Source organism: Astyanax mexicanus, chromosome 1, assembly GCF_023375975.1.
Source record: "Astyanax mexicanus isolate ESR-SI-001 chromosome 1, AstMex3_surface, whole genome shotgun sequence".
Classification (NCBI taxonomy): Eukaryota; Metazoa; Chordata; class Actinopteri; order Characiformes; family Acestrorhamphidae; genus Astyanax; species Astyanax mexicanus.
The window spans coordinates 66569568-66583493 of record NC_064408.1 but is presented as its reverse complement, the minus strand read 5'-3'; the positions used below and the strand labels follow the sequence as shown (position 1 = coordinate 66583493).

General features: G+C 38.1%; 1 protein-coding gene across 1 annotated transcript; it reads left to right on the top strand.

The window, feature by feature from the left end:
• Positions 1-213: 213 nt before the first annotated feature.
• LOC103031223 (uncharacterized) lies at positions 214-13638 on the top strand. The gene is made up of 13 exons (XM_007233019.3): positions 214-613; positions 9399-9518; positions 9621-9740; positions 9842-9964; positions 10147-10229; positions 10793-10918; positions 11027-11072; positions 11520-11653; positions 11889-12020; positions 12523-12637; positions 12741-12875; positions 12976-13092; positions 13272-13638. Exons 1-13 carry the CDS (start codon positions 385-387, stop codon positions 13403-13405), a joined length of 1614 nt encoding a protein of 537 aa, XP_007233081.3. The 5' UTR covers positions 214-384; the 3' UTR covers positions 13406-13638.
• The last annotated feature ends 288 nt before the right edge of the window (positions 13639-13926 follow it).

The window sequence follows — 13926 nt, the reverse complement described above, 5'->3', positions numbered from 1 at the left end:
AAACTAAATAAAAGTATGCAGTGATGGCATTATTTACACATGGTTAAACCATATCACGCTTTTTATGATAAACATTACATTACATAAACAATATTATTATTAGACATTTTTCAGAAGAGTAATTTAAAAAAGAGAGTAGACTGTAAGAGATGTTGGTTAAATGATACACTTCAATTCAGTGCTCTTAATCCTCTCAATGATCTGAGAGAGAAGGAGGAGGAGCTCCACACCTGAGGCTCAGTGTAGAGAGCTCCTCCTCATTAACCGTCTGCATAGTGTAGAAACTACAGCAGTCTGTGTACAGCAGGCACGTTAGAAAGTGTCTAGACTGAAGACATAAATCCTATCAGCGTTGTTTTGTTCTTCGCCTCTTAAAGCCTCCACATGGAATTGTGTGAGCGATGCGCGCGACTTTTTAAAGACGTTGAAGCCCTTATTAAGGAGGAAACAGAAAGCTTTGTGCAGAGAGTGAAAGGTGTTGCTGGGAGAATCTCGAAGTGCTGTGGCTGGGGTAAAACATCTGCTGTCCCTCATGAAAAACTTTATGAACTTCTGCGACGACAGCACTTGAAGCGTGAAAGCAGCTCCAGACTGAACCATCACCTTCCCACAGGTCAGTACTCCTCAAAACCCTGTAGAACAAAGAGCACATGCTGACACCTCCAGTCTAGCGAGTATAGTCAAAGTCAAAGTCAAAGTCAAAGTGTTTTTTATTGTCATTTCAGCTATATACAGAGTACACAGTGAAACGAAACAAAGTTCCTCCAAGGACCATGGTGCACATAAACACAGTGTAGACAGAACAATAGTGCAACAGTACAAAAGTGCAGACAGACAATACAACACCATACAGACAAAGAATAATAAATAAATATAGCCGCAAGTGGCAATCATCGGGTTCAAGCACCAACTTGCACAATGGTGCCTACTGGAGCATTGAATGGTGATGTGTAAGAAGGTCTAATATGATTGGAGATGCCCTGTCACATTTAGAAATTATCAAGTTTTTCACCTGTTATTAATGTTGAGCAGAGGCCTTTCAACCTGATCAGTGCTTAAATTCACATGTAAATCTAGTGAACTTTGTAGGATATTCATTAAGTGAGTTAGAACTAGTCAAAAGGTGTCTACATGTTATTGGTATTGATCAGGTGGCTTCAACCAGAATGTTCACAAAGTGGTATTCAGATTGACCTTTGAACCTTTGCAGAACAAGCTGAAATGTTTGACCAAACAAGTTTAAATTAACACAAAGGAGTGAATGTTCTGATATGACATGTAATTACGAAGTTATTATAAATCTAGTTCTGAATTAAATGGCGCTTCATCAAGCACCAACTAGCACAATGGTGCCTACTAGAGCATAGGATGGTGATGTGTAAGAAGGTCTACCACAATTGGAGACATTCTGTCACATTTAGAAATGATCAAAAGTCTTTCACCTGTTATTAATGTTGAGAAGAGGCACAAAGGAGTGAATGTTCTGATATGACATGTAATGTCAAGTTATTCTTAATCTACTTCTGTATTAAATGGCGCTTCATCAGAGTGATATTGTACAGAGGTCTTTAACATTGTGAGATTACAGCAAATACTGCAGAGTTACAGCAATTTAGGTTAGAAATTCCAAGGACGCACAGATTGCTTGATGCCTGGAGAGTATTGTATGTGAAATTTTCACAAATGTTTTTAATGAACATTTACCTAGAGACTCTACAGTGTGCAGCAAGACTGAAATGGAGGTGATAGGCCAAATATCCAGAGAGTAGTTTCAATATAGTTATTTTCAAACAATTAGCAATTATGAATGAACAAAGCACTTTTTAAACATAGTTGTATTGAGAAATTTGTCAGAGCCACTGTACTAAATATGGCAAAAACAATTAGATGTCAAAATAGTACAGCATGATTGACATATACTCGTTTTTTTGGAACAGCGCCCCCCAGTGGGCGGATTGTTTCAGCACTTTGCAGGTCACTACAGTGTCTCCACCTGAACATAACTGCCAAATATCATCCAGATTGGGCAACATTCAGCCTGCCAAAATGTCTGCTGAATGCTGATTGGCTGATGGTGTTCAGCCATGTTGATTGATTAAGTTGCCCTTTGAACATCCTTTAGAGGCTGTATGATAGATTCTGCATGCAAAGTTTCAACTTTCTAGGTTGCACAGTTGCTGAGAAACAGTGCTCCAAATTTACCTCTTGAAGTGAATGGGGCATATATCCGGAAGGACTAATTTGCATATGGCGGCCATATTGTTTACATATTTCAACTTTTTCTTAATGAATATTGAAGCGCATGCTCTCACGAGTGTTTTGATACCAAACATGCCAGGATTGGTCAAAATTCCTAGGACTAGTTTGCAAAAGTAGGTTTTGCATATTATGCAAATTAGCACAAAATCTATATAGACGGAAGTGCATGGTCCAAATTGGAAAGTTGTTGGTATTGACCCAAGGAATCCATCAAAAAAGAATTTTGAATGTAGGTCTTATGGTTTTTGAGTTATTGAGAAAATTGTGAAAAATGAATTTCCTTGTTTATAGCGCCACCACTTGACCAATCGGTGCCATTTTTGTTGTCCACCGAGATGCACTGATCCTACATCTACCTACCAAGTTTCATTTCTCTATGACTTACGGTTTAGGCTGCACAACTGTTTTTACAGGAGAAAAAGAATAATAATAATAAATATAGCCGCAAGCGGCAATCATCGGGTTCAAGCACCAACTGGCACAATGGTGCATACTAGAGAACTGAATGGTGATGTGTAAAAAGGGCTAATATGATTGGAGATGCCCTGTCACATTTAGAGATTATTAAAAATTTTTCACCTGTTATTAATGTTGAGCAGAAGCCTTTCAACGTGATCAGTGCTTAAATTGTAAATTGTAATTGTAATGTCAATCTAGTGAAGTTTGTAGGATATTCATCAAGTGAGTTAGATCTAGTCAAAAGGTGTCTACATGTTATTGGTATTGATCAGGTGGTTTCAACCAGAATGTTTACAAAGTGGTGTTCAGATTGACCTTTTGACCTTTGCAAAACAAGCTGAAATGTTTTACCAAACAAGTTTACATTAACACAAATGAGTTCATTGTCTGACATGACATGTAATTACAAAGTTATTCTAAATCTAGTTCTGAATTAAATGGCGCTTCATCAAACAGCAACTGGCACAATGGTGCCTACTAGAGCATAGGATGGTGATGTGTAAGAAGGTGTAACACAATTGGAGACACTCTGTCACATTGAGAAATTATCAAAAGTCTTTCACCTGTTATTAATGTTGAGAAGAGGCACAAAGGAGTGCATGTTCTGATATGACATGTAATTACAAATATATTCTAAATCTAGTTCTGTATTAAATGGCGCTTCATCAGAGTGATATTGTACAGAGGTCTTTGACATTGTGAGATTACAGCAAATACTGCAGAGTTACAGCAATTTAGGTTAGAAATTTCAAGGACGCTCAGACTGCTTGATGCCTGGACACTATTGTATGTGAAATTTTCACAAATGTTTTTATTGAATCTTAACCTAGAGACTCTACAGTGTGCAACAAGTCTGAAATGGCGGTGATAGGCCAAATATCCAGAGACTAGTATCAATATTGCTATTTTCAAACAATTAGCAGTTCTGAATAAACAAAGCACTTTTTAAACATAGTTGTATTGACAAATTTGTCAGAGCCACTGTACTAAATATGGCAAAAACAATTAGATGTCAAAATAGTATAGCATGATTGACATGTATTCGATTTGTTGGAACAGCGCCCCCCAGTGGTCGGATTGTTTCAGCAATTTGCAGGTCACTACAGCGTCTCCACCTGAACATAACTGCCAAATATCATCCAGATTGGGCAACATTCAGCCTGCCAAAATGTCTGCTGAATGCTGATTGGCTGATGGTGTTCAGCCATGTTGATTGATTAAGTTGCCCTTTGAACATCCTTTAGAGGCTGTATGACAGATTCTGCATGCAAAGTTTCAGCTTGCTAGGTTGCACGGTTGCTGAGAAACAGTGTTCCAAATTTAACAATTGAAGTGAATGGGGCATATATCCGGAAGGACTAATTTGCATATGGCGGCCATATTGTTTACAAATTTCAACTTTTTCTTAATGAATATTGAAGGCCATGCTCTCACGAGTGTTTTGATACCAAACATGCCAGGATTGATCAAAATTCCTAGGACTAGTTCGCAAAAGTATGTTTTGCATATTATGCAAATTAGCAAAAAATCTATATAGACGGAAGTGCATGGTCCAAATTGGAAAGTTGTAGGTATTGACCCAAGGAATCCATCAAACAAAGAATTTTGAATGTAGGTCTTATGGTTTTTGAGTTATTGAGAAAATTGTGAAAAATGAATTTCCTTGTTTATAGCGCCACCACTTGACCAATCGGTGCCATTTTTGTTGTCCACCGAGATGCACTGATCCTACATCTACCTACCAAGTTTCATTTCTCTATGACTTACGGTTTATGCTGCACAACTGTTTTTACAGGAGAAAAAGAATAATAATAATAAATATAGCCGCAAGCGGCAATCATCGGGTTCAAGCACCAACTGGCACAATGGTGCATACTAGAGAACTGAATGGTGATGTGTAAAAAGGGCTAATATGATTGGAGATGCCCTGTCACATTTAGAGATTATTAAAAAATTTTCACCTGTTATTAATGTTGAGCAGAAGCCTTTCAACGTGATCAGTGCTTAAATTGTAAATTGTAATTGTAATGTCAATCTAGTGAAGTTTGTAGGATATTCATCAAGTGAGTTAGATCTAGTCAAAAGGTGTCTACATGTTATTGGTATTGATCAGGTGGTTTCAACCAGAATGTTTACAAAGTGGTGTTCAGATTGACCTTTTGACCTTTGCAAAACAAGCTGAAATGTTTTACCAAACAAGTTTACATTAACACAAATGAGTTCATTGTCTGACATGACATGTAATTACAAAGTTATTCTAAATCTAGTTCTGAATTAAATGGCGCTTCATCAAACAGCAACTGGCACAATGGTGCCTACTAGAGCATAGGATGGTGATGTGTAAGAAGGTGTAACACAATTGGAGACACTCTGTCACATTGAGAAATTATCAAAAGTCTTTCACCTGTTATTAATGTTGAGAAGAGGCACAAAGGAGTGCATGTTCTGATATGACATTTAATTACAAATATATTCTAAATCTAGTTCTGTATTAAATGGCGCTTCATCAGAGTGATATTGTACAGAGGTCTTTAACATTGTGAGATTACAGCAAATACTGCAGAGTTACAGCAATTTAGGTTAGAAATTCCAAGGACGCACAGATTGCTTGATGCCTGGAGAGTATTGTATGTGAAATTTTCACAAATGTTTTTAATGAACATTTACCTAGAGACTCTACAGTGTGCAGCAAGACTGAAATGGAGGTGATAGGCCAAATATCCAGAGAGTAGTTTCAATATAGCTATTTTCAAACAATGAGCAATTATGAATGAACAAAGCACTTTTTAAACATAGTTGTATTGAGAAATTTGTCAGAGCCACTGTACTAAATATGGCAAAAACAATTAGATGTCAAAATAGTACAGCATGATTGACATATACTCGTTTTTTTGGAACAGCGCCCCCCAGTGGGCAGATTGTTTCAGCACTTTGCAGGTCACTACAGTGTCTCCACCTGAACATAACTGCCAAATATCATCCAGATTGGGCAACATTCAGCCTGCCAAAATGTCTGCTGAATGCTGATTGGCTGATGGTGTTCAGCCATGTTGATTGATTAAGTTGCCCTTTGAACATCCTTTAGAGGCTGTATGATAGATTCTGCATGCAAAGTTTCAACTTGCTAGGTTGCACAGTTGCTGAGAAACAGTGCTCCAAATTTACCTCTTGAAGTGAATGGGGCATATATCCGGAAGGACTAATTTGCATATGGCGGCCATATTGTTTACATATTTCAACTTTTTCTTAATGAATATTGAAGCGCATGCTCTCACGAGTGTTTTGATACCAAACATGCCAGGATTGGTCAAAATTCCTAGGACTAGTTTGCAAAAGTAGGTTTTGCATATTATGCAAATTAGCAAAAAATCTATATAGACGGAAGTGCATGGTCCAAATTGGAAAGTTGTTGGTATTGACCCAAGGAATCCATCAAAAAAAGAATTTTGAATGTAGGTCTTATGGTTTTTGAGTTATTGTGAAAATTGTGAAAAATGAATTTCCTTGTTTATAGCGCCACCACTTGACCAATCGGTGCCATTTTTGTTGTCCACCGAGATGCACTGATCCTACATCTACCTACCAAGTTTCATTTCTCTGTGACTTACGGTTTAGGCTGCACAACTGTTTTTACAGGAGAAAAAGAATAATAATAATAAGAAGAAAAATCTTAGCAAAAACAATAGGGTTCTACGCACCTTCGGTGCTTGAACCCTAATAAGAAGAAGAAGAAGAAGAAGAAGAAGAAGAAGAAAAATCTTAGCAAAAACAATAGGGTTCTACGCACCTTCGGTGCTTGAACCCTAATAATAATAATAATAAGAAGAAGAAGAAGAAAAATCTTAGCAAAAACAATAGGGTTCTACGCAGCTTCGGTGCTTGAACCCTAATAATAATAAGAAGAAAAATATTAGCAAAAAAAATAGGGTTCTACGCACCTTCGGTGCTTGAACCCTAATAAGAAGAAGAAGAAAAATCTTAGCAAAAACAATAGGGTTCTACGCACCTTCGGTGCTTGAACCCTAATAAGAAGAAGAAGAAAAATCTTAGCAAAAACAATAGGGTTCTACGCACCTTCGGTGCTTGAACCCTAACAAGACAGTGTGCAAATTTTGCAGTGTGCAAAAAGGACCAGGTGAGGTAGTAATTACTCTATTACACAGTGTGCAATAGAGTCCAGTGAGGTAGTAGGGTTTTTAGTGCTTTCCATTTTCTGGGGTAAGTGGGGTAAGAGTGTGTGTGCATGTACAGAAAAACCGTCAGTTCAGTCTCTGCAGTTAAGGAGTCTGATGGCTTGGGGGTAGAAGCTGTTGCAGAATCTGGTCGTGCTGGACCGGATGCTGCGGTACCTTCTTCCCGAAGGCAGGAGGGAGAACAGTTCGTGTGAGGGATGAGTGGGGTCATTCACAATGCTGGTTGCTTTGCGGATGCTGCGGGTGGTGTAAATGTCCGTGATGGAAGGGAGAGAGACGCCGATGATCCTCTCAGCTGTCCTCACAATACGCTGGAGGGTCTTGCGGTCAGAGGTGGTGCAGGTCCCAAACCAGGCAGTGATGCAGCTGCTCAGGATGCTCTCAATGGTCCCTCTATAGAAGAGTGTGAGGATGGGTGGAGGGAGACGGGCCTTTCTCAGCTTCCGGAGGAAGTAGAGACGCTGCTGGGCTTTCTTGGCTGTAGAGCTGGTGTTCAGGGTCCAGGTGAGGTTATCTGCTAAGTGGACACCAAGGAACTTGGTGCTCTTAACAATCTCCACAGAGGACCCGTCGATGTTGAGTGGAGAGTGGGTGTGTTGTGCTCTCCTGAAGTCAACAACCATTTCCTTTGTCTTGTCCACATTCAGGTGAAGGTTGTTGACTGTACACCAGTCTGTCAGCCGCTGCACCTCCTCTCTGTATGCTGACTCATCGCCTTTGGTGATGAGACCCAGCACGGTTGTATCATCGGCGAACTTGATAAAGCTGTTAGAACTGTGTTTTGCAGAACTGTGTTTTTCGTGTTACCGGACGAGGACTACAGACTACAGTTCTACAGCACAGCAGAGTGTCTGCTCTAGTCTTACAGTACATTATAACCGTTTACTAGAGAGAACTGTACCAGCACTACTAATAAAACAGGACTAGTCAGTCACTTACAGGTGAAAACTTGTCACTGCTTTATTGTTGTCACCTGACCACGTGATACTCTAGTTAGTTATTTTAGCTAGCTTCCAGCAGACTTTAGCTCACACCACTAATCACTCCTACCTGGATCCATATAATTGCACTGCAGAAAATCCTCTGGCCAAGTATATGTATATTGAATATAATATGTGTATGTAACTGAATTTTGGCTACACATTAAAAACAGTGGTACAAACCACTTTCTTGTACTCAAAGGTAGATTTTTGATAATTGTACCCTCAAATCTATAATATTAGTCTTTACAGGGTCAGATGTGTTCCCTCTAAAGTACAAAGTCTTTCCTAACAGCAGGAGGTTCAGATTTGTACCATTTAACCAGCAAGAAGGTACATTCGTTATTCTGCATCACTGTACTAATAAACAATATATATTTTAATTATACATTTTCATTTGATGACCAGACAATTTTGGATCATCAAGTTCTTGACACATATTCAGTTGGTGATAACCTTTATAATCTTTACTGGTATAAAAAACATGGGTACAAAAAGTCTTTCACTGAAAGGTACTCTATTGTTCCTTCAATATAAGGTACAGCCACCAGCTACAAGCTTTGTACTCTTTAAAGTACAAATCAGTGTACTGGGTATTTATTTATGTAATATATAAATAAACAAGACATATCTTCGTCCAGTACAATTAGATGTACAAGTGGGTCATAAAAATGTATATGTGCAAGAATATGTAAATCATTATATTGTCCTGTTTAAATTATTCATTCTCATTTGTTGCTTCTGGGCAACATTATGCAGGTAGACCACTTGTTTGATTAATTAAGATGAAGCAGTGCTTCTTATCTCTGGTTCTGGAGACGTCCTCCGACCCTCCATGTTTTGGGGGCTTCCTTGCTCTAAAATAGCTTGTTATCAAAAGTCACAATCAAGCACTAAATGAAAGTTTTATTACTTTCATTGCTTTTTTCATTGTTCATTTTTATTGTGTCCTCAGTTTGATGGACTTCCAGGGAAAAGTATACCCTTTAATGAGAAGCAAACTGAGTAAACTGGTTGATCATTTGAGTTCGATGGACTAGTCTATCAGCATGCCCAGTTGGACCAAGCTGTAGTTCTCAAAATACATGTAGCATTCCAAAATACATAGATTTTAGCCAATGCTCCCAACAGGCTTACAATGGTAGTGATGGGGGCATAGAAAGCGATGTATTTCGGAATATTGGGGCCAAACAGAGGTGGGCTATTCAACAAAGGTTTGTACTCGTTATGTTTCACTACACTTCAAGACCATTTCACACAGGATTCCTCCTTTAAATGGAAACATTACAAAACTTTACAGCAAGCTAATCATGTTGACCCTGTGTTGCTCAGTGTGAACTGACTGGGCAGTCATTCCTCAGGGTTGCAATATGAAAATATCATGTTTGTCAATATCTAGGACCTTAGTGTTCATTCATATTACTTTGTCTCTATTGTGAGAACAGGATCTAGTACAATCTAGTATAAAAGTCATATTTTGGCTCTTCTTGCTGTGTTCTTTTTACAGTACAGAATCGTGACTCAACTGTATTACTGGAGACATGCTGTACTCTCCTGCAGTCAGATGATGTGGAGGATCAGAGGACAGTGACTCTGTCCATGCTTAATCTTCTCATAGACAGGAAAGGCAAGTGTGTCCAACTGAGAAATAGCTTGTTACCACCAAAAACAATAAGCAGTTGGTTCTATGCAGTGCCTCTCAGATTAAATTTAACTTTTTTATTTTCAGTTAAAGAAGAGCATGTCATTGAGATGGGGCTTTTGGAGCCACTGGTTGATCTCCTACAGTCTGGTGATAACACAGTTCAATGTCACTCCAGTGCATGTATTGCTTTGCTAGCCTCTTCAGGTGTGTGCTTTTAGGTTTGTTAGTGTTAGTTGGACATTCATAGCTTTACTTTACCCTACCACATGTTCCAACTTCTACTCTATTTTTCCTTTTTAATTCAGATTCAAACAGAGAGGTGATTGTGGCCTCTGATGCTGTGCTGCCTCTGCTTGTCCTGGCACGGGCCTTTGATCCAAAAGTTCAACAAAATGCTGTCAGAGCCCTTCTTAATCTTACCAAATCTGGTAAGGTTTGTGGTCACATGGATTTGAATCACAGACATTTACTGGAAATTTTTATCAGCTGATCGACCATCTATTTATAAAGTTTTGAGTCTTTAAAAAACTGCATAATACAGACACCACACACACTCTTATTTGCATACGTGTAGAGTCTGAGACTTGACTCCTGTGTTTTTGTTTTCTAGAGAATACGGTAGATGTGCTTTGTAAAGAGGGAATTATACCTGTGCTGGCTCTACTGTTACAGTCAACTGATTCTGAAGTTCAGGTACTTTACCTATACCTTTCTGTCAGATTCTGTCAGCTCTAAGGGCCTCTTGGTAGAATGCAAGGTATAACGAATATACATTTTATATCTACAGATTTTTGGACACCTAATTCCCTTAGGCACATTAATATGCCCCTCTGCTCCACTGTTTAAAACAGAGCGGACCAACCACAAATTAATAAAGTGCACACTTTCAGTTTCACGATGTTGGTTTTGCAACATTTCATAACCAGTCTCTCTCATTATAAGGCACTGTAATGTTTGGAACAGGCTTACCATATGTTTATGATTTACTAATGTGTGTTTCTTTACTTTATTAGTTTTGTTTATGATTGCTATTGTTCAACATGAGGATTAGAGTCACATAAAATCACATTTTATTAGGAGTAATATTCTATAGAGATAGTTTAAGCTGTGTGTGTGTGCACAGTTAAATACTTGTGTGAGATGTGTTGGCTCAAATTTGTGTCTGTAAACATTTTTGGTGTATGCTGTCTTGAAAAATGACAGTTATGTTCAGACAAAGAAAAATGTAACATAGTCTTTTCATGCCCTTGTCTAAGTTCTGCAGCTGCTATGCATTGAGTAATATTGCTGCAGTTCCAGAGCATCACAGAAAAATGCTCCAAATTGGTGACCGTTTCCTGCTGAAATCCCTGGTCTTACTTATGGGCTCATCTGTTCTTAAGGTAGGCATAGACTGGTTTAAGAGCATGTAGTAAAGCATTCTGTAAATAGATTTTTCATATTTTGTGCACTTTTCAGTAGGTGGTCATGATATTTTTATGTTCTCTCAGAATTCCACCCAGGCCAGTCAGTGCCTCAGGAGCCTCACTTTGAATGGTAATTGTTTTGTATAATACCATTTAAAGCAAATGACCGTATCAGACTGGTTTGTAAAGCTTAAGAAAACTATTCAAACTCAAAATGTAGATTATAAAGGATCGTTAATTACATATTTTTATGTAAAAATTATTTGTTGGGTGGTATAAGTCTGTACTTATGTGACTCTTATTAATTATTTATCATATTTCTATAACCAAGCATGTAGATGAGACCTTTCCTATGGTAGATCTTAAAAGGATCTTCATGCTAAAAACTGAAACAGCCTGGTCCTCAAAGCCACTCCCCAATCTGGATTGTCTAAACATCTGTCTTCAAATGTGCTGACCCTCTGCTGTCCGTTGCTTACATATTGATTTGGTTTTAGGGGCTGGGGTATTGTTAGTTTCATCCTTTAAATTCTGATTAATTGTGAAGTAAAGTTTTTATAATGCACCCTGGTTTTAGGTGAGGCACATAATCAACTGGTTGGGCTGGATTGGGTGTGCCCACTGTTGACCCTCCTGAGAGCCCCAGAACATACCCCCCCTGAAACTGCTTTAATGCTGCTCTCTCAGCTTTCTGCCCACCCACCAAAGAGAGTAAGAGTACTTTCCATTATATATGTATATTTACCCCAATGCTTTTATCTGTTCTTATTTTACAGTTCTCTTGTATTGTACAATCCCTTCCTCCAGGGTCCACATATGATATGTCTTTAATTTAGCCAGTTCAGTATATTATTTCAGGCCTGTGTCTGAAATTGGTCTGTGCTTTAGAAATGTTTATGGTATGTTTTAAACAGTGATGTGTTGGATTCCTTATTTTTATTTGTAGGAGTCTCTGGTGAATCAGGGTGTGATTCCTGTTTTGGGAGACCTGCTTCTCACACATCTGCCTAACCCAACTATAGTCACTCACTGCACTGTTACCTTCAACCACCTCTGGGACATTGTGGAGAGTCTGCAGGTAAAGCAAGCAAGTAATTAAACATTCACACATATGAGGTCTTAGGACGATGTACTGCCATGACAAAAACTGAAACATCTGAGGCGCTGTGACTCACATGCCACATTTAGACAGTTGTTATTTTACATGTAATCAGTATTTGATTTGGTTCTCTTGAGGTTATAATGCATTATAAAGATGACAGATTTAATGGTGTAAACATATTACAGGCTTAACATAGGGACTTTTTTATTGTAAGTAGAAAATAAAGTCATAATTGGCTGTACAGCTTCATGGAATACTGCTTAAAGCTGCATCCTTTGTTAAAAAAATTTTAATGTTTATAAATTCTTAGGACAATAGAACCTATAATTGTTTGTTTTAAAGAAATGTATTTAAAAAAGTCTTAACCTGAATATATATAATTAGCTCCACCAGTTTCTATCAATGATGGAGTCTCAGTTTCTGCCTGTTCTGCATGTACCGAATGTAACTAATAGAGTGATGTTTATTGTGTTTTTAGGTCCCGCTGCCGATCGAATGCTTGTCTGGGCTTCTTCTGGCTCTTGAGTTTCATTGGAAGGAGGATGACGTTGTTTTAAGTGTATTAATTTGCCTCTATTCACTGGCTTGTCATGGTAATTTGTTTAATCATTAGGCTTGATCTTACCCAGAGTATTTTCAGTATGTTAGAGTTGATTTCTTATATTTATTAATCAGCTTTTGCCTTATTATTCTCAGACTCTCTCCGATTCGGTCTTGTCGAGAAAATGACTACAACTCACATTGGCAGACTTGTGGTCATCTCCAGTGAAAGCAAAAATGTTGAATTGTCTTTTGCTGCCGGTTCTTTAATCAGCAAATTAGACATAAATGGTAAAGTTGGGATCATTTATGCTTTTAATAATTGCTTTATTATGTTATTGTTTGATCATTACCAATAAATTCCCTCCTTGTGTTGGGATATTTTATACAGATGAACTACTGAAACTTCACCACAAAGCCATTGTGGAATACTTGATGAGATTCCTTCGCAGTCAGGAAGTGAGATTTCAGCAGCTTGCTATCTCTAGTGTGTCTAATCTCAAAAAAGGCAAGTTAGCATTTTTCCAAAAGCCCATGCATTTTTTATTACAAGGTTTGATTTTAAGAAGTATAAAACCCTTCCCTATTCTCAGTCAAATGAGCAGGGTGTGGAAAAACGCCACCAGGTCCAGGTGCAGCTCTTTGAATGTCAGTTGGCAGTTGAGTGATAAGATTGCGTCTGTGCAGGTGGAGGGCTGGGCAGAATGGTGACGAGGGTGGATCTGGAGCAGGAGCTGAACAGAGTGCAGCAGCAGACTGAACACACCAGACAGCTGCTCCTGATGCTCCGGCAGGACACTTTAACTATGGGCAAACCCTGAAGCAGCAGTGTTGATTGAATTTATGTGTTTACCATGACTAATGCAGAGTTTTATAGCAACTTGTATTATTAATTTTTGCATAGCAGTGTTTTTATGTTTGTGTTTTTATACTTTTAATAATACTTTTTAAATTATTTTTTACAATGTTTTGCTGAAGAACAAAGTTCTGGATGATGTGACAATTTTTGTACACAGTGAGGTCTAAATGTCTAAAACCACCAATAAATGTTCTTCAGTTTGCCATTCCTTTCTAATTTAACACAAATGTTTAAGTAACATCAATCAATTTTATTCTATCAACATTTATAAGTGAAAAATAAAAAATAAAAAATAAAACTGAAAAAACTGTGTATTAACCATAGACTGTAAATAAGTATGGGCATAGACATCTTATATGATGTCTATGAGTATGGACAACAGGACAGCGGTTGAAAAGTGAAGCCACTACGTCTCTTACGCCCTCTGGTGGCTGGCTTCAGTACAACTTTTAACCGCGCCTATTTCCATTCAACTGAATAAGA